This window comes from Gopherus flavomarginatus, chromosome 4 (genome assembly GCF_025201925.1).
Source record: "Gopherus flavomarginatus isolate rGopFla2 chromosome 4, rGopFla2.mat.asm, whole genome shotgun sequence".
Lineage (NCBI taxonomy): Eukaryota > Metazoa > Chordata > Testudines > Testudinidae > Gopherus > Gopherus flavomarginatus.
Window position 1 is genome coordinate 42,564,704 of NC_066620.1, and position 23,115 is coordinate 42,587,818.

The 23,115-nt window shown below is 40.1% G+C and overlaps 1 protein-coding gene across 1 annotated transcript in view; it reads right to left on the minus strand.

Annotated features, from left to right (window-relative positions):
- MTA3 (metastasis associated 1 family member 3) overlaps positions 1-23,115 on the minus strand; it is a 213,261-nt gene that overhangs the window by 104,561 nt on the left and 85,585 nt on the right. Inside the window, exon 7 of the mRNA XM_050951856.1 lies at positions 10,486-10,588. Within this exon, the coding sequence (XP_050807813.1) occupies positions 10,486-10,588 (103 nt within the window). The remainder of the gene's footprint in view (positions 1-10,485; positions 10,589-23,115) is intronic.

Below are 23,115 nucleotides of genomic sequence, written 5' to 3' on the forward strand. Positions count from 1 at the left end.
CGTCTTCTTTGTAACATCAAGTTTAGTTAATTTAAAATCGAGAAAATGTCAGCAAGGTATGACTTTAATAACCACTGTCATTGTCAAACAAAGTTGCCAAGTTAGACTCTTTCACCACCAAAAAAACATGAATCTCGTTCCTGAGTTCGTTCACCCTGGTAATCACTCTGCCCCATGACAGCCACCTTGCTTCAGTGTGAAAAAATAAATGCATGTGTTCTGCTCCCACGTCTGAGCGTTGCACTTCTAAAAGCCTGCTGTTAAGTGAGCTCCCTTTAATGAAGTTTACGATTTTGACTGCTTTTTTCAGTACTGCCATAAGACCAGGAGGCAAAGCTTCACAGTGAATGAAATAATGATTCCAAACAATGTCATTGCCAGCTGCCTCACAGATTTTTTTCACAACTCCACTGTTCTTTCTGGTCATATTTGCTGCAACGACACTTGTTATTCCTTTGTAGTTACCACATTCTAGTTTGTATTTTCCAACTACGCAGTCATTCAGTGCGTCAAATATCTGTGCCCTTGTTGTATTTGTTGGTAGGGTTAGACAACACAGCAAATCCTCCTTAAAATCATCTTTCCATACGTACGTCACATAAATTAACAGCGTTGTGCAATCCGAAATATCAGTATTTTCGTCAAGTTGTACAGTAAAATCCCCCACTGACTGTAACAGCGCTACAAGTTGAGCTTCCAACTTCTCTGCAATATCATGTATTCACCGAGACGCTGTGTTATCACTGAAAGGAATACTTTTCCATTTTTCAGCAGACTTCTCATCAAAAATTGTCCATGCCATATCCCCAGATGCTGGAAGAATAACTTTTTCAGCAACCGTATGGGCCATTTTCGCTTTTGCCACACGATATGCAACCAACTACGATGCCAGTTGTGCTTTATTGTTTAAGGTGGTTGACCGGCTGAGAACCTGACCTGATAAGTTAAGTTCCCATTGGTTCCTTTGAAAATAGTCCAGTGGTTTATCCATGAGTTCTGTATGTTTTGTTTCTACATGTCTCCTCAACTTTGATGGCTTTAAACTCTTGTTTGCAAGCACTTTGGTGCAAACAACACATTGGGGCTTTGGTTTTTGGTTTGCTTTCGCACTGTTTTGCTTCAGCCATGATTTTTTCTTTTTAGTTGGCTGTTCAGATGAAGCAGATGCAGCCTGTTAATTTTTACTGCTAGAATTTTCTGTTGTGCATGGCGTACTTACACTCCCTCACAAATGTTCATGGATTTGATCGTTGTGTTTCCCAACTTCTTTTTCTTATTACAGAATGATCCACATTTTTCAGCTTTTGGGGGGGTTTATCAAAAATCATGCAAAAATCTGAGTTTCCACACAGCAGTGGGCGGATCGGAAAAGCAATTTAGAGGACTATACTCAAACTGTATTGTCCACACGTATAGTGCATAACACATAGTAGGTGTAAGATGCAACTCTGTGCAAATACTAGAAACATGATGTTATGCATATATAATTGTAAAGTTATTCTAATGACGTTGTAATCAGTGTTCCCTGTAATTCTTCCCACTCATGTGTGGAATGAATCTTGTTATGTGCACCAATATAGAGGTCATGTATGACAAATCACCTCTATATTGGTGCACGTAACAAAATTAATGCAGTGGGGCTGAAGGCTTCGGAGTGTGGGAGGTGGCTCAGGGTCGGGCAGAGGGTGGGATGTGGGAGTGAGGGCTCTGTCTGGAGTGAGGGCTCTAGGGTGTATCAGGGGATGAGGGGCTCAGGATGGAGGAGGGGCTCAGGGCTGGGGCAGAGGGCTGGAGTGCTGCGGGTGCAGGCTCTGGGGTGGGGCCAGGGATGAGGAGTTTGGGATACAGGCAGGCTGCCCCAGGGCTGGGGCCAGAGGAGTCCACCCAGCCCTGTCCTGCCAGCAGCAGCTAGCTCCAGGGAAGGGGCCCCTCTCTCCCCACTGGCAGCAGCGAGCTCCGGGACTGGAGGAGAGGCCTGCAGCAGCCCTGCAAGCCCCAACTTGCTCCCCTCTTCAGCTCCAACCCACCTCCTACTTCTCTCCTCTCAAGGTCCCTGCTGCGTGGCCCTTTAGAGCTGCTGTGTGGCCAAGATCACTATAATTTGAATCAGCAAGGCGATCCAGTGCCTGACATTCTGCGACCCAGTACTAGGTCATGGACCGTACTTTGAAAAACACTGCCTTAGAGAGTACAGATAATTCATCCCCAGTGTGGGGTAGTCCTGATAAATTGATGATGTTTGGGTGTCATGTAGAGACCGTGGGGAGGGGTACCAGTGCCAAGGTTTCTCTTGGAGGTGGTGTTCTGTGGGTTATGGAGTAGCTGTAATTGATTCCACTTTTTGTTTTTGTGTTGGATGGCTGTTGTCAGGTGTTTTTGATAGTTGTTTTAGATTTCTTTCATCACTTCCAGGTAAATTCCCTGTTTTTTTTTCTTCCAGTGTGTGGGTAGCATGTGATGATTTCCTGTTTGAGGTCGTACCTTCTGGAGTATGTGAGGTGCAGTAAGTGGTTCCTTCATTTTTCTGAAGTCCATTATAGACGGTGAGACCCCTGAGGATGATGTATTGTTTCTTGCATTTGCTCAGGAAATGGACGCCACTGTTAAGTTTTTGTTTCCTTTTTCTTATTGTGGAGTTTCCATTTCAGACAGCTAAATTCAGTATCTTCCATTGTTGCATGCAGTGAAGTTGTAGAGTGTGTCAATCCCAGGATATAGGAGTGACAAGATGAGTGAGGTAATATCTTTTATTGGACCAACTTCTGTTGGTGAGAGAGACAAGCTTCCGAGCCACATAGAGCTCTTACAAAAGTTTACAAAAGTTGTGTGTGGCTTGGAAGCTTGTCTCTGTCACCAACAGAGGTGGTCCAATAGAAGATATTACCTCAGCAATCTTGGCTCTCTAATATCCTGGAACTGATCCAGCTACAACTACAGTGCATATAACTTCAGTAAGATTTAGATACATCCTGGCGATAAGGATGTATAGCAGTCTGAGTCAAAGATGGAACCCAAATTATGAGCCTGAGTGACAGGCAGAATGGTGGTGTTGTCTACAGTGACAGAGAACAGAGATGGGGAGAAAGCTTGAGGGTGGGGAGAAGATTAAAAGCTCTGTTTTAACCATGTTGATCTTGAGCTGACAGCTAGATATCTGCGAGAGGATGTCAGACAGACAGGCTGAGATTTTAGTTTGAACAGAAGGAGGTAGGATAAAGTTTAATTTGTGTTTGTGGATGAAATTACCCAAAGATAAGGTGACGAAGGAGAAGAGATGCAGATCAAGGAAACCCCACAAAAAGCTGAAGGGGGTGATCAGGAGGATCTTCCGAAGGACAAGCTGAAGGAACAATTTGAGAGGTAGGAGAACAAGGAGAGGACAAAGTTATGGAAGCCAAGGGAGGACAAGATTTCAAGAGCAGAAAGGTTGATGGTGTTAAAGGCAGCTGACAGGTTAAGGAGGATCAGGATTCTGAGTTTTGGCTAGGAAGGGGTCATTAGAGATGTTGGCAAGACAGGTTTCAGTTCAGTGCGAAGGGTAGAACCCAAATTGGCGAGGCTTGAGGATGGAATTGGAGGAGAGGAACTTCAGACAGCTATTGTCAAAAAAAGTTCAATGAGCTTAGATGTGAAAGGGAAAAGGGTGATGGGGTAGTAGTCAGAGGAACCAGGGGTCAGAGGTGAGGGCTTCTTTCTATATCTGTGACAGGGGAGAAGGAAGAAAGAGCTGTAGGAAGGGAAGCGAAAGTTCATGTCATATTTTGTCAATTTTCTCTCCCAAAGCTCCCGTACCGATTGGGATTTTATAATCAGGTTTTCCAATTTTTAAAGTGTCTTCCTCTTCCCTGTTGCTGTGTGAACGGCCAACAAAATAAAAATGAAAGACTCACTATTAAGAGGAAACAATGAAATTGATTACACAAAATGCTGTCAAATGCAAAATCATTTCTTAAATCTTTTTGTTATAGTAATTGTACCTGCTACTTGGAAAACAATTGTAGGTGAAAAAATTCAGGGAGAAGTGTGATTTCCAAGTTAACAGCCTTGCTTCAAAAAAAAAGCTAAGGTTTAGGTTCCTCAGGCCACAAAAGCTGAGTGGCCATGGAGTCTCATGGGGCTGACGATGTCATGAATAGCTCGTCTATCATGTCTGAGACGCTCCACTATACAATTAAGTCAAGAGCAAAAAATAGTGGATGATAGGAAAAAATAAGGTAGACAGAGAAAAAAAATCAAAACTTAATTTAATTGGGCCCCTGGGCAATTGTAGTTACTCCAAATACAGTTTTCTTTCCCTCCCTCCAGCCACTTCCACTACAGCACAATATTTAGAATCTAACATTCACTCAAGAATCAGAGATTAACTCTAGGGTCTCCAACTTTTCAATTTGTGCATAGCACTAGCTAACACTGGTCCCTGCTTTACCAGTTCTCAAAAGCTGGTGGTTTATAAAAACTAGGTCATATTTGAGAAGAATGAGGTTTAAAAAAAAAGCAAGGTGGTAACAGAATGATGTAATTTTAAGGTACAATAGCTCATGTGTTACCAGCATTAGAAAATAATGTTATTCACCACTGGAAAGCTGGATTCTCTACGGGTGTACAACAATCATTTTTAACCCAGGTGGTTTGCAAGGCATTAAAATCTTAAAATGGTCACAAACCCCTCAGACAGCACTGGTATTTTGGCATGGGCTCAGATTTTATATAGCAAGTTCTGGATCTCAGATCAGTATAACTGGTCCCTGTTCTGCCTCAGGAATTTTAGTCTCATCAGTCCAGGTGAGATGGAGTTCATGACCTGTTCTGTTCCGAGTTTATATTTCTCGGAGTGCTCAATCCTTCCCCCTCCTCTCTTTCAGAGGCTTGAGGTGAAGATTAACTGCACTCCTCTACAACCATTTTGATAGGTTTAGTTAAAACTAGGCTTGGAAGGATTATATATTTTTATTGGTAAATGTTGATTTCACTGTACACACACAGATGATAAAGTATTTCCATTATAATCAGGATTTACAGATAGACAAAGTATGAAAAATGCTGCCTGAGAATGTATTAGAGTTTGATTTAAGGATATTTATTTTGTATATTTTGACATGTGATGTTGACCATTTGTGTTTTAATGGTGATAAAGCTTTAACTCTCTGAATTTCAACATCTACTGTCATTTAATTATTGTCTGATCCCTGCATAATTTCCTGGAACTGTGAAAATTTACATTGATAAAAATTGGAGAAAAAATGCTTAAAGCTCATACTTCTGCATAACGATGAAAATTTAAATGGATTAAAAAAAAAGCTTAAAAACCCCACTGATCTATCTCTTGTAATTATACAAAAATAAAAATTGAATTCTGCCAAGCCCAGTTAAAACATGTCATCTTTCAGGCCTATACAAGGTTGTCTGAGAGCTCACAGTAGTTCTCAAAATACATTTATACATGTATGAAACAGACCCCAGACCCAGCCTTCAAGCCAAAGGATCTAAGCATAGTTATGGGGTTCAACCCACCTTAGCTTCTTAGAGAGTGCCCAATCATTAAGGAAGCGTTTGTTCTTTTGTTTGCCATATTATGATGTCAATACCCCATTTCTCAAGAGTCACAAATGAAGCTATAGAAGGGCATTTTTTATCTTTGCCTATACAACCAGTCTATAAGCAGCCAGTTAAGATACACACTCCTTTCCTTAATTAAACGGCATTTCAATTCATTTAAGTCTTTGAATACTTTTTTAATGCAGACATATGCTACCAGCACAATGATAATTAAAGTTGGAAAAAGACCCCAGAGATTTTCAACTATTGGATAGAGCAGAATGTGACATGCAGAGTACATTGATAATAAAATGTTGCTGTTCCAGAAGATTAATTTTTCTTGTCATTTCTAAAGCAACTAATTTTAGGTACAGAGCTGTGCTTCATTACTCCCACTTTCTGATACTTTTTTCAACCTCCAAAAGTTTAAAGTGTTAGGGAAATGACCGCTGAACAGAAAGAAAGTTGTCCACTGTTATTCTTCGCCGGGAAGAGGAATGGGCTGGGGTCTTTGGAACAAAGAAAAGCAAAATATTATATGGAATATCTGATACATATCACTTTGCAGTCTCAGCAGTTTTGCTAGGAAAATGACTAGGGGACATATGGTAAATCTGAAACACTTTCATTTAAAGAGGGGAAAAAAATCTGAAAAATGGAAATGACTTAAATTCATAAGACATCACTTAAACACTCCTATGGCCCCACCGTCTTCTCTAATTTCAATGAAAAGGAGGAAAGAATCTCTGCAACAGATGTTACAATCAAGAAGGAAGGAATTACAATTTGGCAATGGGTCAAATTCTGTAGGTGAGAAGCACAAAGAGGGTGTAAATTCAGCCTACATATGCAAATTAGTAATTTTTTAGCCAAGATGATATCCAGCGGTGTAAAATGTACAAAGATAGACCAGTGTTAATGCCAGGTACAGTGGGTGGGCAGAAGAAACAGAATTACTGATAGATTATGGAACTTGCAGTAAACCCACTTCTCTTATTTCCAAACTATGTGGCTGTCACTAGGTCCTTTACTCCTCCTTATGACAAACACCTTCTTGTTTTGGGGACATTTAATTGGTCCTCATGATCTTCCCTCCTAGAGAACCCACCACAGTTATAGAATTTTACCCCGCATCTCTGCCATTAGTTTAATTTCCTCGTCAATTCCTCTGATTTTCCCTATCTGAATAGAATCCAAAAGTATCCCAGTATTAAGTGTATTGAACAGGCAATTTTCTAAACAAGAACATTGGGAGTCATTTATTCCTATTGACTATATTCAGCAGAAAACCTACATACACTACAGAAATAAGTATATTTTAATTACCCTGCAAGAACAGAGCTCTGGCTATGTTCAATAGTTCAAATTATGACCACTACTTAACCATACTTTTTAAATATTTTACTTCATTATATTTTACTGAATATATGGATTTCTTTTTTGAAGATGATAAATGGAATGTTCACAGTTGATGAAGCAACATTTAATCTCTTGTAAGACAAATTCATACAGTTGGCATTATATCTCCATTTAGAAGGTGAAAAATTTCATTCTCTCTTGTTTAGTTTTGTTTCTTGTCTGAGGTAGAAGTGTCTAAGAACAAAATGCAGAAGGTATGTGGAAAGGATGCAGCAGAAAAGAAGAGAACTAAAGTAAACAGAATACTGGTACATAATTTTCCACTCTTTCCCCATTCTAACTTTTAAATGGATGTAACAAATAATAAGAAAACACAGATGAGGTGAATTTGCCTTATGGGAAACAGAACTAAGCAATGGTAAGTATGAAATTTTCATTTAACAGGAATTGGAGAATAGAGTTGAGGCAGAGAGCCACTAAAATATCTATGCTGCATAAAAAGTACCTTAACTAATCTTCAAAACCCTCTTTTAGCTGGAGATGAGAAAGAGGAGACTACAAATGGCTGGACCGAGCACACGGCTGAAAGAATGGTTCTCTTGAAAGATTGACCAATCCTTGCTGGACGAAGGGAGAAAGACTCATAAGCCCTGGGGGTCCTTGGTGACTTACAGTATACTGTACCCCAAAATATATTTACGAAAGTGGAATGTACCAAAAAGGCAAATGTATACAAAAAAATCTAGAACTCTTAATACGCAAGGGATGAAACCTAAACTGAACTACCACTAAGTGAAAGTGAATAGATCTGAACATATAAGTCAGCCCTGTGGTTCTCAACCTTCGTCCATACTGGAACCCCCACTCCCATTTTGCTGGAATTTAGTCAAGATCTCTGTCCCATTTATGAGTATAGGGAATGCAAGGTATCCATGACCCCCAAGTTGAGAACCTCTGGGCTAGTCTGTTAGAGACAGGGGACATTAAAAGCTCCAGCATCTGAAAAGGTAACGTAATTGAAACTGACTTCAGTTTATGGTAAAGCAAATGGAAATCTTCTACTGCTTATTACTGTGTGCAATACAGGACAGAGAAAGGTATCTCTCTAGGGAACTAATGTGCTCCCCTGAGAAGAGCTCTGATAACAGAGGAAATTGTCAGTGAGAAAGTAATCTTCTCTGTGGGGAAATACTCAAGCTGACTCACTGCTATTAATTGGCAGTTGCACATGTAGCCTCTTTTGACTGGAAAGATGATCTTCTAAAGTAAATCAGAAGAAAATCTCTTCGGATCAGACAAAGATCAAATGTCTAAATGCTAAAGCAGAGAAGACTTCCCTAATAGTCAGGGGGAATCCATTTCCCATTGGGAGATCAATGGAGACAGCAGATTCCCAGAGACTGCAGCTAGGTTAAGTTTCTACAGATTCAGGAGAAGATCTTTCAGCTAAACCAGTCTATCAAAGTATACCACCAGGCCACTCAAAGTGGTTCTTACTGTTCCAATGTACCGAAACCAAAGTGTCCCACCTATAAGAAAAGTGACACAGAATGGAGAATCCCATGTCACCCCAATGTCACAGGCGTGGACATGAGAAGAACTGAGTCTTCAGAGATTTACGAAGAAACTATCCCAGAATGCCATAGTGCAGTAGACCGGTGACATTGCAACCTGTGGCTAGACTGGTGGAGGGAGCTTGGAGGGAAACTCTTGCCAACTGGGAAAAAGCCTGACTGGTTGGGTGGGAGGCAGCATAAACTTTCTTTATGTCAAAAGACACTCAAACACCAGTGATGGGCACCCTAAAAGACCTTGAATAGATGAGAAAAACAGGCATTCCCAGAAGACACCCCCACCACACAGGGACTTATTAACTTCTAAGTGAATGGGGTCAAGTTCTGACCCAGCACCTCTGTAATCTCCCAAGAAGTGCACGAGGTGCAGGGAAGTACAGTAGCATGCCCTTCTGAAGTTGCTCAGACTCCGCCTTGCATCTCTTCAGCTTCACCAACGGGGTCTGCTCAGTGGAGACAAGGCAGCATGATCTTCTGAAGGGATTCAGCTTCAAACTTCCATCTTTCCAGCTTGCTAGTGGATCTACTTGCTGGCAAGAACAATATGATGCTGTGCAAGCAAGAAGCAATACAGGGAGGAGAGATATGTCAAAGGAACAGTACACATTTACTGATCAGAGGAGGACTGATCCTAGTTGAGCTGGCATCTGAGATCAGAGGGAGGTGTGACCTACAAGCCCATTTCCCTACATGACACAGGCTGTGGAATTGAAAGCAGAACTCCTCTCTGCCTTCCTCTCCCTCTGATTTCCCTTCTCCACACACATGTTGTCTGGAAATAAGATAAGAAAGAACAAGAGCTGGGAAGAAGAGAAACTAAGGTTCTTAGACTAAAAAGATGTAGGGCTGCACTCTGCTTTCATAATAGAGAAGCAAAATTACTGAGAGGGAAGAAGGCAGGCTGGTGCCTTTACACTAGCATTGACAGGTAGTCCTCTGCTTCCTTAGTTTGTAGTAGATAGAGCAATAAGGTTCACAGGGAAGAGAGACTGTATGAGAGTAATGGTTTTACTCATTCAATGGAAAACGTCACTGTTTTTGAAAGAGCAGAAGTTTTAGAAATCTATCTAAAAATGTTTGAAAAAGGGCATATCTGAACTTCAGCAGGGTTCTGTCACAGGCCTCCAAGGGTATGTCTACACTGCAGCCAGGAGAGAGCCTCCCAGACCAGGCACAAAGACATATGCTAGCTCTGCTTGAACATGCTAAAAATAGTAGTGAGGACGTGGCGACTCAGGCTGGCCACCTCAGTATGAACCCAGGGGATAAGGTGAGTTTGTACTCTGACGGCTATCCTGTATTGCTGCCCCTGCCATAATATTCACAGTGCTATTTTTAGCACCGTAATTCATATACAGCCTGTGTACCCAGCCTGAGAGGCACACTCCCAGCTGCAGTGTAGACATATCCTAACAGTATGCTAGTTTATGATATTACCCAACCAGAGTTTTTCCCTAATGAAGCACAGGACATAGTAATGAATTATTGTGGTATACTTCAAAATTTTCTGCTATTCACTGAAAATAATTGCAGTATATGTGACAATTGACTTACATGCAAATGTCACAAGTTTTTCAGTCATTCCATTTGTTTACATTTGCTTGGACTGTAATCTTAGTCTTTGTTACATTCAGCAATTTCAAATACTACAGTACCAGACTAAAAAGGTAGCGCTGAAATCCTGCTTCATTTATTCTGAGGAGAAAGTGGAGTTGGAAGAGAATATCAACGTTAAAATTTTAAGAAGGGGCTTATGCCCTCCACTGAACTCTGCAAAGATCTGCAAAGGTATGAAGTCTGGAAGAAATTCAGAAATATATTCCTTTCCTATATAATTTACTTTAAAATAGATATGCATCACGTTCCATTCAAATGGTTTTCTCTTACCTAACTGCAAGATAAACATAGAACGTTAAACAAGTTGCAGAACCACAGATTGGGGAATAAGCAGTCAATGGTCTACAGAGTTTATAGGAGGAAAAAGTATTTTTCTGGGATTAGAGGATTTCAAGCTTACCGTGCTACAACTAAAAACTGGTCAATCTGACGATCAGTAAGGGGGCTATCTGGATCCCATACTTTTACTTCCAGCTTTGCCTGCTCTCTGTCATCTAATTCTCCTGTCAGAAAGGTAAATGGGATAAAACATGTATTTACAAGGTTGCTCTTTATACACTTCTTAAACCACGCTTAAATAATACACTGTACTTTAAATATAAAAATAGTTAATTAAATCAGCAGTTACTATTTAAAATTTAATATTGCAATATCACTTAAAGAAATATCTAGCCTAAAATTAGCATTTTAACTTCCTGAGAGAAAGTTTCAACACAAAGTATAGAATCAAAGAAGCTTAATAAAACTTGATAAGAGTTGGAACCATGGATCCACTGTCCAATGTATTTTTTAAATTGTTTCCCAACCACAGCAAAAATTAAATGTTACACTCAAACAACTTTAGCAATTAAATGCTACTATGTTATTTTTCTATTTTGAATATGCCTCAAAACAGAAGATACTGCAGACTACTCTCAGCCCATTGACATGATTTTGGAAAATCTTTATTATTAAATTATTTCTGACCCCACTTTTTACTCAGAGCCATTACTTTGTTCATATTATTAAAACAATGACTCTTATTCTCTGTTAATCAGTTATAGTTCTTGCAATTTAATAAATAAGTTGATGGCACACAAAAAAGTCATATTAATTTCTCAATTAAACACATTTGAGCGAAGCATAGCTACAAGCACTATTTTAATATGGCTACTGTGAAAAGAATCTTCTCTTATATCAAAACTGTAGTTTTGTTAAGTTTTAGTCTCTTCCTGAAAGCATTTTTCATTTTTATTTGCTTGTAATCATTTCTAACTAACTCACTTAAAATCCTATCTTCTCTTGTTAATAAACTTGTCTTACTTTAAATCTAAGCCGTGCCAGTGCCGCGTTTGTGTTAAAGAGATAAACTGTGTATTTCGTCTCTTCAGAGGAGCAAACAAACCTTATTATTTCTCTGAGTGTTCCACAAGAGGCCTGGACACTTCAGGGTTGACAGACCTGGAGAAATTCAGGACTGAGAGGTGTTGGGGTCACCCCTGCATATGATAACTGGGTGACAGTGACTAGAGTGGGGCTACTGCATTGTAGGCAGGCTGCTGGGGCAAGAGTGCAGAACCAGGGCTGCACAGCATTGCAAACACTCAGGATACTCCATGCCAACCTGCTGGCTGTTGACACCCAGAGTGTGAGCCACAGTAGCAGAACATTTGAGGCACCCACGGTTATAAAGCAGGTGATGACAACCCCTCACTGGTCTGGATTGCAACCCAGAACGTGACAGGAAACAATGCCAGCACTTTCAGACATTTTTCACAGTGGGTGCAAGGACAAGCTCAATGTGTTGTTTGTACAGCAAAGTAGAGAAGCAATGGGAAAAAATTCTGCTATAGAGAATACAGAGTTAAGCCTAAACCTTGCCCATCCCACCTCATTCATGGACCCTTTTGCCAATATATCCATTCTCAAAGAAAATGAAAATGGTAGCATGGTATTAATCTTACCAAATACACCAGTTATTTGCATCCTACAGTCTGAATCTAACATATCAGAAGCATATTTTACAAGCACGATATATTTCATGTACTGAGAATAAAAAAGGTAAATGATAAACAGTTAATAGAGAGTTGTCTTCCTCATGTGATTTTACACATTTTAAGAAAGCTAATTCACATTCAAATGTAAAATCCAGCACAGACAGACATATTGCGGTTTTCTAACATTCTCTGGTGGGATTTTGGGTCTGTAAACTTATGAATGGGTTATACACTTGTCTATACATTCAAACTTTTCTATTTGTGACAGATATATATTGGGAAACATTATACATAATTAGTCAAAGAGTACATCATTACAAACGTTTTAAAAATATCTTTCACCGTGTTTAACTGAACACTACATCCTGGAAAATGCAACTGTATGGAAATGTGAGAAAAAGATATAACATATACTGATACGTGGTATGCCTCTCCATGAAGTGAAAATCATGTCACACTCTGGGTTTCCATCCCAGACATTCCATATCCCCAAACTCCAGCTTTGCAATACATATGCCTCTCACTTCAATGAAGGGAACAAAACTCCACAGCTATAACTACAAAATGCTGCTTTATATGTTGGCAAAGCTATGTAACCGTAATATTTCTCAGCTTCATGCAATCTGTGATTGTAATCATCACAATTAGGAAATGAGAAATGGGACACACGTACAAACGTACACAATATAAAAAAAGTGCTAATACAACGATTAAATTCAGGAAATGTAGAAGGGTAAGCTTTTCAACAGCAATGTTATCTCTGCCAAACTGCACATATGAACTCCTTTCCATTCACGATTTTCTGGTAAGAAGGTAGCATGTTAAGCCAAACATTTATATCAGAAAAAGAGGAAATGAAAACTGAACATATGTGAAGACAGATAAAATTAGCCTTGCTACAGAAACCTTCTTAAAATTGCAGAAATATTCCATTCACTGAACTAACTGGAATAGGAGAGGTCTCCAGCACATAACAAATAATAGAAAACTTTGTAGATCCTTCAAAATGGTCCAGATCAGCTTCACTCCGTTACAACCCAGCATTACTCATTCTATATCAATGCAACCAAAAAAAAAAAAAAAAAACTGCTGGACCATGGATATGACCCACAGGGCTCTGGCAACTTCATGTTTTCCATATATGGCATGGTTTCCAAATGTCCTGTTCTCTTTAATTATTTTGTTGTATATATTCTGGTGTGCAAAATGCTGTGGAAAATATGCATTCTGGGGCATCATAAGAGAGCAGAGCTCATAAGTGTAACCTCAATTTTTTTCTTTGCAATTCATCCTAAGCCTACAACAATGGCATGCAAGCTGGAAAAGAGATAAGAGAACCAATTAAAGACTTAACTATCCTGCTAAACTTGATTTTAAAGTACTATCAGCCCTTTGGCACTGCAAGAGCCTAGCAGAGTGAGAGAGCTGTGTAGTAGATTCCCCAGAGAGGAAAATGGATAGTTAAATAAATGGACAAATTAGAGCAACACAAAAATCCTGTGAAATCATAGATTAGTATTGTTGCAGATGTTAAGAACTGCTGAAAAGTCAAGACAAAGGCTATACAATTTACATACTGGAGGAAAGAGAGGATGAAAGTGCACCACAGGTTTTTTGAGAAATGGCTGCCTGGGGAATTTGGAGTTAATGTGGAAGGTTCCCCCTTGTATGTAGATGGAACATATTGCATAGTAATCAGGAGGCTTAAACTCAGTATGAAAAGAGGAGAGACGAACTGTGGTTTTACTCTTGATGAACTTACATTATGAGAAGAATCATGCCATTTTTAGACAGACATGAATTTTTTTAAAGGTCCTTGAATGGGCCTCCAATCAACAGCAAAGAGAGAGCGTTTCTTGGACAAAAAAATGGATGCATTCACCCAACATGCCATAAACGTAATGTAACTAAAGTATATGCTTTTAATTTTAAGCTTTGAATAATCTGAAAACTGTAGAATAACCCAATAAAAATATAACACTGGGTATTAAGTTCTGGGTCCATTCGAGTCAGTGGCGAAACTTTCATTGACTTCAGTGGAGCCAGGTTCCTCTGTGGTAGAATCTGATTAAGGGTTACTGGCCCTACACTGTATTGCAGGTCTTTAAATTTGGCAGGGTCTCGTATCAAGCGTAAAACTGAATACATATATTTGCTAACAGCTTTTACCTCGACATTGTAATTTGTTTTAACTGGAAGATACACCGGTTGAACAGGACTACCTGGTCAAAGCTTGATGGTACACACTTACATTATTATGGCTATGTCTACACTGTCAACTGAACGACAAAACTTTTGTTTTTCAGAGGTGTTAAAATAAACACACACCCCACCCGAAAGACAAAACTTTTGCTGATGACAAGCGCCGGTGTCAACATCTCTTTGTCACCGGGGTGGTCTCCTGCCGACAATGCTGACGCAGCCTGTCAGGGGTGGAAGTTTTTTGTCAGCAGAAGAACCAACAAACAGTAACAACACTGCGTGCCTTTTAGTGACGCGGCTGTAGCGACACCGCTCTGTCGCTAAAAGCTGCGTAGTATAGACATAGCCTAAAATTGGAGATTCCTGGACATAAATGTGATTCTAGACTTTATATTTTAGGAGGCATTTGTTCTAAGTTCTGATCTTTCCTCACAAGGGCAGTGTACTAAAGGTACTAAAGATTCTGCACTCAGGACTATATTGTGTCAGGCTCATCCTGAAACCTAGTTTGCTGGATTATATTAATATATGGTTATAAATATGACTGGTACCTGAATTATTTTCCCCTTACCAAAGATTCAGTGCCTTATTTCTAGTGTTTCTCTTTATTTTTTTAAATGAGAAGTTAAGATCTGTTTTTCTGTTAGTAACTTTAGACAAACAGATGAAAAACTAACTGCCACCACAATACCAACTTTCAAATAGAAGAATACAAAAAGAAAGGAATGAAGATCAAATGCACTTGAAGCCTGGATTCCAGTAAGATAAATTAAAGGAAATGAATAATGCAGTTACTCAACATCAACTCTCTAGACCTCACCTTGGACTGATACAACTAAGGGTATGTCCAGACTACCTGCCCTATCGGTGAGTAGCGATCGATTTATCGGGGATCGATATATTGCGTCTCATCTAGACGTGATATACTGATCCCCGAACGTGCTCCCCGTCGACCTGGAACTCCACTGGAGCGAGCGGTGGTAGTGGAGTTGATGAGGGAGCCGCGAACGTCGATCCCGCGCCATGAGGATGGGAGGTAAGTCGGAATAAGATACTTCGTTGCGTATCTTACATCGACACCCCCCCCAGTGTAGACCAGGCCTAAGTATCTCAACTGAATTCTATTCCTGCTAATGCACTGAATCCTGTGTGATGCCATGTACCTCATGCGAGGTACTGAGCACGGCCCACAGGACTGAGGCTTAAGAGAGGCAAGGGACCCTAAAAGTACAGATATGCAGAAAAGACCAACTAAAACAAAGCAAACTTAAATTTCAATCTACATGATTTTGCTGAACTGAGTTACAGTTGTCCCACTTTATGACAACATACGTTTGAAGAGTTATCCTTTTAAGAAGTGTGACAAAGTTCCTCCCCTACCTTGGTGGGTCCTGCGCTTATTGGAAGATTTGCTCACCTCAGTGATCTTCCCCACAGTCTCGGTCAACTTCTCCTGTGTCTGATCAGGAGTGGGGAGGTTTGGGGGGAACCCGGGCCCGCCCTCTACTCCGGGTTCCAGCCCAGGACCTGTGGATTGCAGCTGTCTATAGTGTCTCCTGAACAGCTGCATGACAGCTACAACTCCTTGGGCTACTTCCCCATGGCCTCCTCCAAACACCTTCTTTATCCTCGCCACTGGACCTTCCTCCTGGTGTCTGATAACGCTTGTACTCCTTAGTTCTCCAGCAGCACACCCTCTCACTCTCAGCTCCTTGCACCTTTTGCTCCCAGCTCCTCACACACACTTCCTCTCCTCTGGCTCCCCCACGCTTGACTGGAGTGAGCTCCTTTTTAAACCCAGGTGCCCTGATTAGCCTGCCTTGATTGGCTGCAGGTGTTCTAATCAGCCTGTCTGCCTTAATTGGATCTAGCAGGTTCCTGATTACTCTAGTGCAGCCCCTGCTCTGGTCACTCAGGGAACAGAAAACTACTCATCCAGTGACCAGTATATTTGCCCTCTACCAGACTCATGTACCCTACTAGTTTGGATCTGTCACAGAAGCTAGAGATTAAATGATTATGAATATGAGGAAAATATAGAAAATACATCCAAAATATATTGACTTACAATTCCTAGCAGAAAAATCACCAACTCTGCTCTCTTTTTTGACGCTTCAACTGATTATATGACTGATTAAAAATAACATGAAGTATTTAACTTTTAGTCACAGGGGAACTGTGAGGATAAAGTACTCTGATACTATTATTTTGAGTGCAAAAAAAAAGTCAAAGTGAAATACAGACTCTGATTTCATTGTTAATTTGTTAACAGATTCTTCCCTCCAATCAGAGATATCAAAAGGGTCAGGCAGCATACTGCTTTCAACTAATCCTACATTTCTTTCTTGAATATAGTTTTAATCTGCCAGACAACACCCTGGAAAACAGGTAGGTTACTGTATATCTGTTCCCAGTTCATGAACATTACTCTCATATTTGTTGTTGGACTGATTGTCTGCAGGCCTTCTTTTTAGTTATTTATTTTACCGAAAATATAAAGCAGCATCACTCTTTCATCTCTCTCAATCGTCTGGCTAGAAATGAAAATAAAAAAAGATCCCAGGTACTAAACTGCGCTATCTAGAATAAAGGTCTCACCTTTCTGCTATGGTCTGATGAGTAATAATTCATTTAATAATACAACTTCCAGTCTTACTTTAAAACAGGTAACATGCCTATTTTCTCTCTTTATAAAAAATTAACTATACAAGGCAGTGGTGATTATGAAATATTATACAACTATTTTTCTAAAATAACTAAGTAAGAGTGTGTGTATGTGTGTGTGTGTGTCTGTGTGTTAGGGTGACCAGACAGCAAATGTGAAAAATCAGGATGGGGGTGGGGGGTAATAGGAGTCTATATTAGAAAAAGACCCCAAAATCAGGACTGTCCCTATAAAATTGGGACATCTGGTCACCCGTGTGTGTGTGTGTGTGTGTGTGTGTGGGTATGTGTGTGTGGGTATGCCTACACTACAGGATTATTCCAATTTTACATAAATCGGTTTTGTAAAACAGATTGTATAAAGTCGAGTGCACGCGGCCACACTAAGCACATTAATTCGACGGTGTGCGTCCATGGTCCGAGGCTAGCGTTGATTTCTGGAGCGTTGCACTGTGGGTAGCTATTCCGTAGCTACCCCATAGTTCCCGCAGTCTCCCCCGCCCCTTAGAATTCTGGGTTGAGATCTCAGTGCCTGATGGGGCAAAAATCATTGTCACGGGTGGTTCTGGGTAAATGTCGTCACTCATTCCTTCCTCCGGGAAAGCAACAGCAGACAATCATTTCACGTCCTTTTTCCCTGGATTGGTCTGGCAGACATCATAGCACGGCAACCATGGAGCCCGTTCAGCTTTTTTTTTTTTTTTTTTTTTTTTTTTTTTTTACAGTCACCATATGTGTACTGGATGCCGCTGACAGAGGCGATACAGCAGCGCTACACAGCAGCATTCATTTGCTTTTGCATGATAGCAGAGACGGTTATCTGTCGTTCTGTACCATCTGCTGCTATCATGGGTGCCCCTGGCTGAGGTCGGCCGGGGGCACAAAGGCAAAAATGGGAATGACTCCCCCAGTCAATCCCTCCTTTATGGTATCAGTCCTGCCTAGAATATGGGGCAAGTGTACTAGAGAACCAGTGTATCAGAGAACCAGAGAGCACAGCCGCTCCGTGTCAAATCTCGCAGAAATGATGAGCTGCATGTCATTCACGGGGGGTGCCCCTGCAACAACCCCACCCGTTGCTTCCCTCCCCCCAACCTTCCTGGGCTACCGTGGCAGTGTCCCCCCATTTGTGTCATAAAGTTATAAAGAATGCAGGAATAAGAAACAGTGACTTGTTAGTGAGATAAAATGAGGGGGAGGCAGCCTCCAGCTGCTATGATAGCCCAGGCAGGACATTAAACAGTGTGGGGGAGAGGAGCCCAGCATCCCACTGCTATGATAGTCCAGGCAGTACAGAATCTTTTCTTTACACATGAAAGGGAGGGGGCTGATTGAAGCTCAGCCCCCAGTTGCTATGATGAGGACGGTTACCAGCCGTTCTGTACCATCTACTGGGAATGACCAGGAATCATTTCTATTTTTAGCCAGGCGCTCCCCCAGGCCGGCCTCACCTGAGGCCAGCCAGGAGTACTCAGCAGCTATCAAGCATATTGTACCGTCTGCCACCTGGGAGGGAAGAGGAGCGGATACTGCTCTTTACTGCCGCAGCATCGCACCTACCAGCAGCATTCAGTACACATAGGGTAACATTAAAAAAAGTCAAGAAATGATTTCTTTCCCTTTTCTTTTATGTGGGGGGGGGGGAGGGAGTAAATTGACGAGCTATACCCTGAACCACGCCAGACAATGTGTTTGAACCTACAGGTACTGGGAGCTCAGCCAAGAATGCAAATACTTTTCAGAGACTGCTGTGGACTGTGGGATAGCTGGAGTCCTCAGTACCCCTTCCCTTCCTCCATGAGCATCCATTTGATTCTTTGGCTTTCCGTTACGCTTGTCACGCAGCACTGTGTAGCCTGGAGATTTTTTTCAAACGCTTTGGCATTTCGTCTTCTGTAACTGAGCTCTGATAGAACAGATTCGACTCCCCATACAGCGATCAGATCCTGTATCTCCCGTACGGTCCATGCTGGAGCTCTTTTTGGATCTGGGACTGCATCGCCACCCGTGCTGATCAGAGCTCCACGCTGGGCAAACAGGAAATGCATTTCAAAAGTTTGCTGGGCTTTTCCTGTTTACCTGGCCAGTGTATACGAGTTCGGATTGCTGTCCAGAGCGGTCACAATGGTGCACTGTGGGATACTGCCCGGAGGCCAATACCATCGATTTGCAGCCACACTAACCCTACTCCTCTCGTCGGGGAGAAGTACAGAAACCGATTTAAAGAGCCCTTTATATCGATATAAAGGGTCGCGTAGTGTGGACGGGTGCGGCGTTACATCAGTTTAACGCTGCTAAAATCGGTTTAAACGTGTAGTGTAGACCAGGCCTGAGTGTGCGCGTGCTCATGTGCATCCACTACACAATTCTGAAAGTGGAATGTCTCAAACTAGTACCCAATGACAAGGAAAGCCCCACATTAAGGTTGGAGCAAATGCACCTTTCAGATTAAATTTGCATGTCGTTCTACTGGTACTTAAGGTATTCAAACAGTGCTCTGCATAAACCACACTAATATGGTAATACTTTGTTGGCGTTAATGGCTGGTGCTTAGAACTTTTTTCATCATAAAGAATCTGGAGGCAGGATGTGGCTTTCCACCTTATTTGCTTTTGTGATTAAACTATCGAAAGTATAAATCAGAAATTACTCGGAATTCAAAGGTTTTACATTTGACTCTACAAAAAAATAAAATTGTGTTATGTGCAAATAACTCCTAAGGAGGGGGAAGGGCAGAAGAAGGGGAATGTAGTATGTTTATCACTTAATTGCAGAATAATCCCTATCCTTAACTAACATAATAAAGATACATAAGGATTGGTCTCTTCCTCATGTAAGACTGTAAATAACAGTTATTCAGTTAGTATCTAAATGAGTTTTACATTTACATAAACCCTAAATTAAGGTGCATATATGAATAGAATGCATATGAATTAAGCCAACCAGTCTATAAAAGCTGTCAGTTGACACAAGTACAGCACTTGCTTATGGTGAGTCAAACATCTTTATCCTGCTGCTGAAAGCTCTTTAGTCTGATCAATGTCTATACGCTACGGCTCTAGTCCATAAAGGTTAAGATTAGCTGTATTAGTATGTGAATCCTGGAATTCTGAAAATGCACCAACTGCGAGTAAAGCAATGGGAGAGAATTTAAAATAGGTAGTTTATATATATAAGCAGCAAATACTCAGCTTTAGTCATCACTTTCCAAATTCCTAGAAAAAAATTATTTTCATGCTCTAGTTGAAATAGTTACTCCACTTAAGAGATCGAGTTTGAATCTACCAATAGGGCTTAGAATGGTCTGAACTCTAACCATGTGGTCTTGACCAACGCCTCCATCATGCTGCCTCAAGTAGTACTAACCTGTATGCAGAGAGGCCAATGCCAGATGAGAGCAGAATGTCAGAGCCCAACCCTTTCTGACTCCCAATACCCTGCAGAGTCCGATCACTGTTGTGCATCCACAAAGGAGCTTCCACAATGCAGGGAAAATAGGAGCACAACGCTCTGGAGATAGCACTCTCCCCACCTTATCTTCACCACAAGATCTTTACCTAGTTACGGGCCCCAATGCTCACAGAATCCAAAAGAATGATCAGGGCACCCTACTTTTACGTTGACCTTTAAAGGCATTTCCAGAGTTTAAGGTGGAGCCTTATCTTAGATGCAGGTATTGCAAATACTGACAAGTATTCAGGCACAACATGGAGTCTAACATTACACCCTTAACTCTGAATTTCCTTGCTGTTCTGTTCTAACATTTGTGAAAGAACTTGAACAATTTGACTTGCACTGTGGGTTCCCACTGCTCCCATTTAGTTTGTATTTTCATCTTTTTAATATTTGTATTTTTGTACTGTATAGTGATTTTAAAGTAACAGTACCCCAAGTGAAAATCTTCTCATTTCTAGACTTAGTATTAAAATGTTTTTCTGGTGCTTTTGTTTGTAGATACTTACCTAAACTAGTCACTGTTAAGGCAAATCACAGTAAGTGATTTTTAATTAAGGGTTCTTCTAATTTGAACATAGAGAAACTGTAATAGATTTAACATAACACTTTAAGGAAAAAGCATGAGGTGGTAGGGCATTTCAGGGAAAGTCTCATGAAAAGATGCCTATCAACCTTCCCTACAGAAAGCAGTTACTCAGTGTATTAAGTAGCCATTTTTTAAAGTTTAATACCACAAGCTCTGGAAATGTTTTCTCTTTTTTAAAAAAACTTAAACTAAGGCCCTGATCCTGCAAAGGCTTAAGCACATGATTAACTTTTCAGATGTGAATAGTCCCATTGACTATGGGGCTACAAAGCCAAAGGGACTACTCCCTTAAATAAAGTTAATTAAATGCATAAATCAACATGACAATTTTTTCTGTAAAATGAAGCAGATTTTGAATTATTCAGGTGTAAAATATACCTCATTCACATTTGGTAATCTGTTTTTCCATAGCTATACCATAACTTAGAAAGAAAATTAAACATCAGAAAACTGTCAAAAAGAAACAAACAAACAAACTGAAAACTGAATTTACAATGAGCCCGTGTATGCAGTTATTGGAGTAGAAAAAGATATAAAAGTTAATTAAGCTCTGAGATGTGGTTTGAAAGCCAGTTAGTGAATGTTCACTGCAGTACATTACTTTGTAGAATAAGTTTGTAACAATTTGACATACAATCATGATCAAACTCAGAAGACTGTCTAAGCCCTGAGTGTGTTCGTGCCTGTAAATTAATCTCAGACAGGACTCTAGCCATTATTAATGAAGAGATCTTTCCAACCACAATGATCTACAGCCTTTTATGCCAAAGAATCAATGAAGGCTGTTAGTCTTACACTGTGGCCAGCTGGCAGAAAGAGAAGCAATATATTTTAACCATTTCCTTTGTTTGACTAGTTGGGGCTATGAACATCATCCATAGGAACAGGAGAGCTCATGGCAAAAATCTCTTTTAGCAGCTAAATAAAGTGTGAAATCTTGGCTCCCTTGATATCAATTGTAAAACTCCCACTGATTTCACTTAAATGTATTAAAAAAATCTTGATGGAAGACTTGTTGCTAAAAAACAGTTCAGGTCAGTAGACAGTACTACTGCCATAAACTCTCAAATCTTGTGATTTAACTAATTAAAAGTTTTAGTACCAAGGACACTTGCATGCCCCTTTAAATTCAGGCATTTGGCTGGTAGTCAGGAAGTTATCAGTTGCCTAAGAATTAAAGGCTCTAATTCAGAGATGTACTTAAGCACGTTTGTAAATTTAAGCACATGAATGGTACCATTAAGTCAGTGGAACTATTCACTTACATAAACTTACAAATGTGCTTAAGTTACCTTAATGAGACAATTACAAATATCCAAAAAGGGGGTAGAGGATCAAAACAGGAAGGCAAAGTCGAGAATTCATTATTATTACTTTGTCCTATGTTGTTTCTTTCACCAATGATCTCAAAGTGCTTTGCAAACAGTACAACACACCTAAGTCAACCATCTAATGCACAGTATATTCTTGACTATCTATTTTTGCTGGTTCAAGGTGCAATCTTGGACACCTACTATTTCATCAATGCTGAATTCAGACAAATAGAACATATTTGGTGGTAGGTTTACAAAACATACCTATTGATTTTTATTCTCTACAGATTACTTACTCTATTAATGGGCTCAATACTCATACTCTGCCAATGTCAGAACGCAACAAGTTGGCATGATTATTGACTCCAATTTATGCAATGGGTAGAGTTAAAGAGAGCAATATTTTTTATTGATTTTAATTCTAACCTGTACTTATATGTTTCACTATAACTAAGCTCGGCAGAAATAATTTTTTTTTATAATTTTGATAGATAATATTGGTGTTTATTTTTAAGCTTTTTTATTTTCACAGTTGTGTAATTATTTTGTGGGATCAGACAATTATTTAATGACAGCAGACACTGACATTCAAAAAGTTAACCTTTTATTGGACAATGTTAAAACACATTGTCAACATCACATGTCAAAATATACAAAATAAAAATCCTGAAATCAAATCTAGTAAGTTCTCAAGCACCATTTTTCTTACTTTGCCTATCTGTGAATTATCAATGGAAATATATTTTCAGTTTGCACATGCACGGGGAAATAGACATTTACCTATAAAAATCTAATCCTTACAACCCTACCTATAGCAGCACATATTAACTATA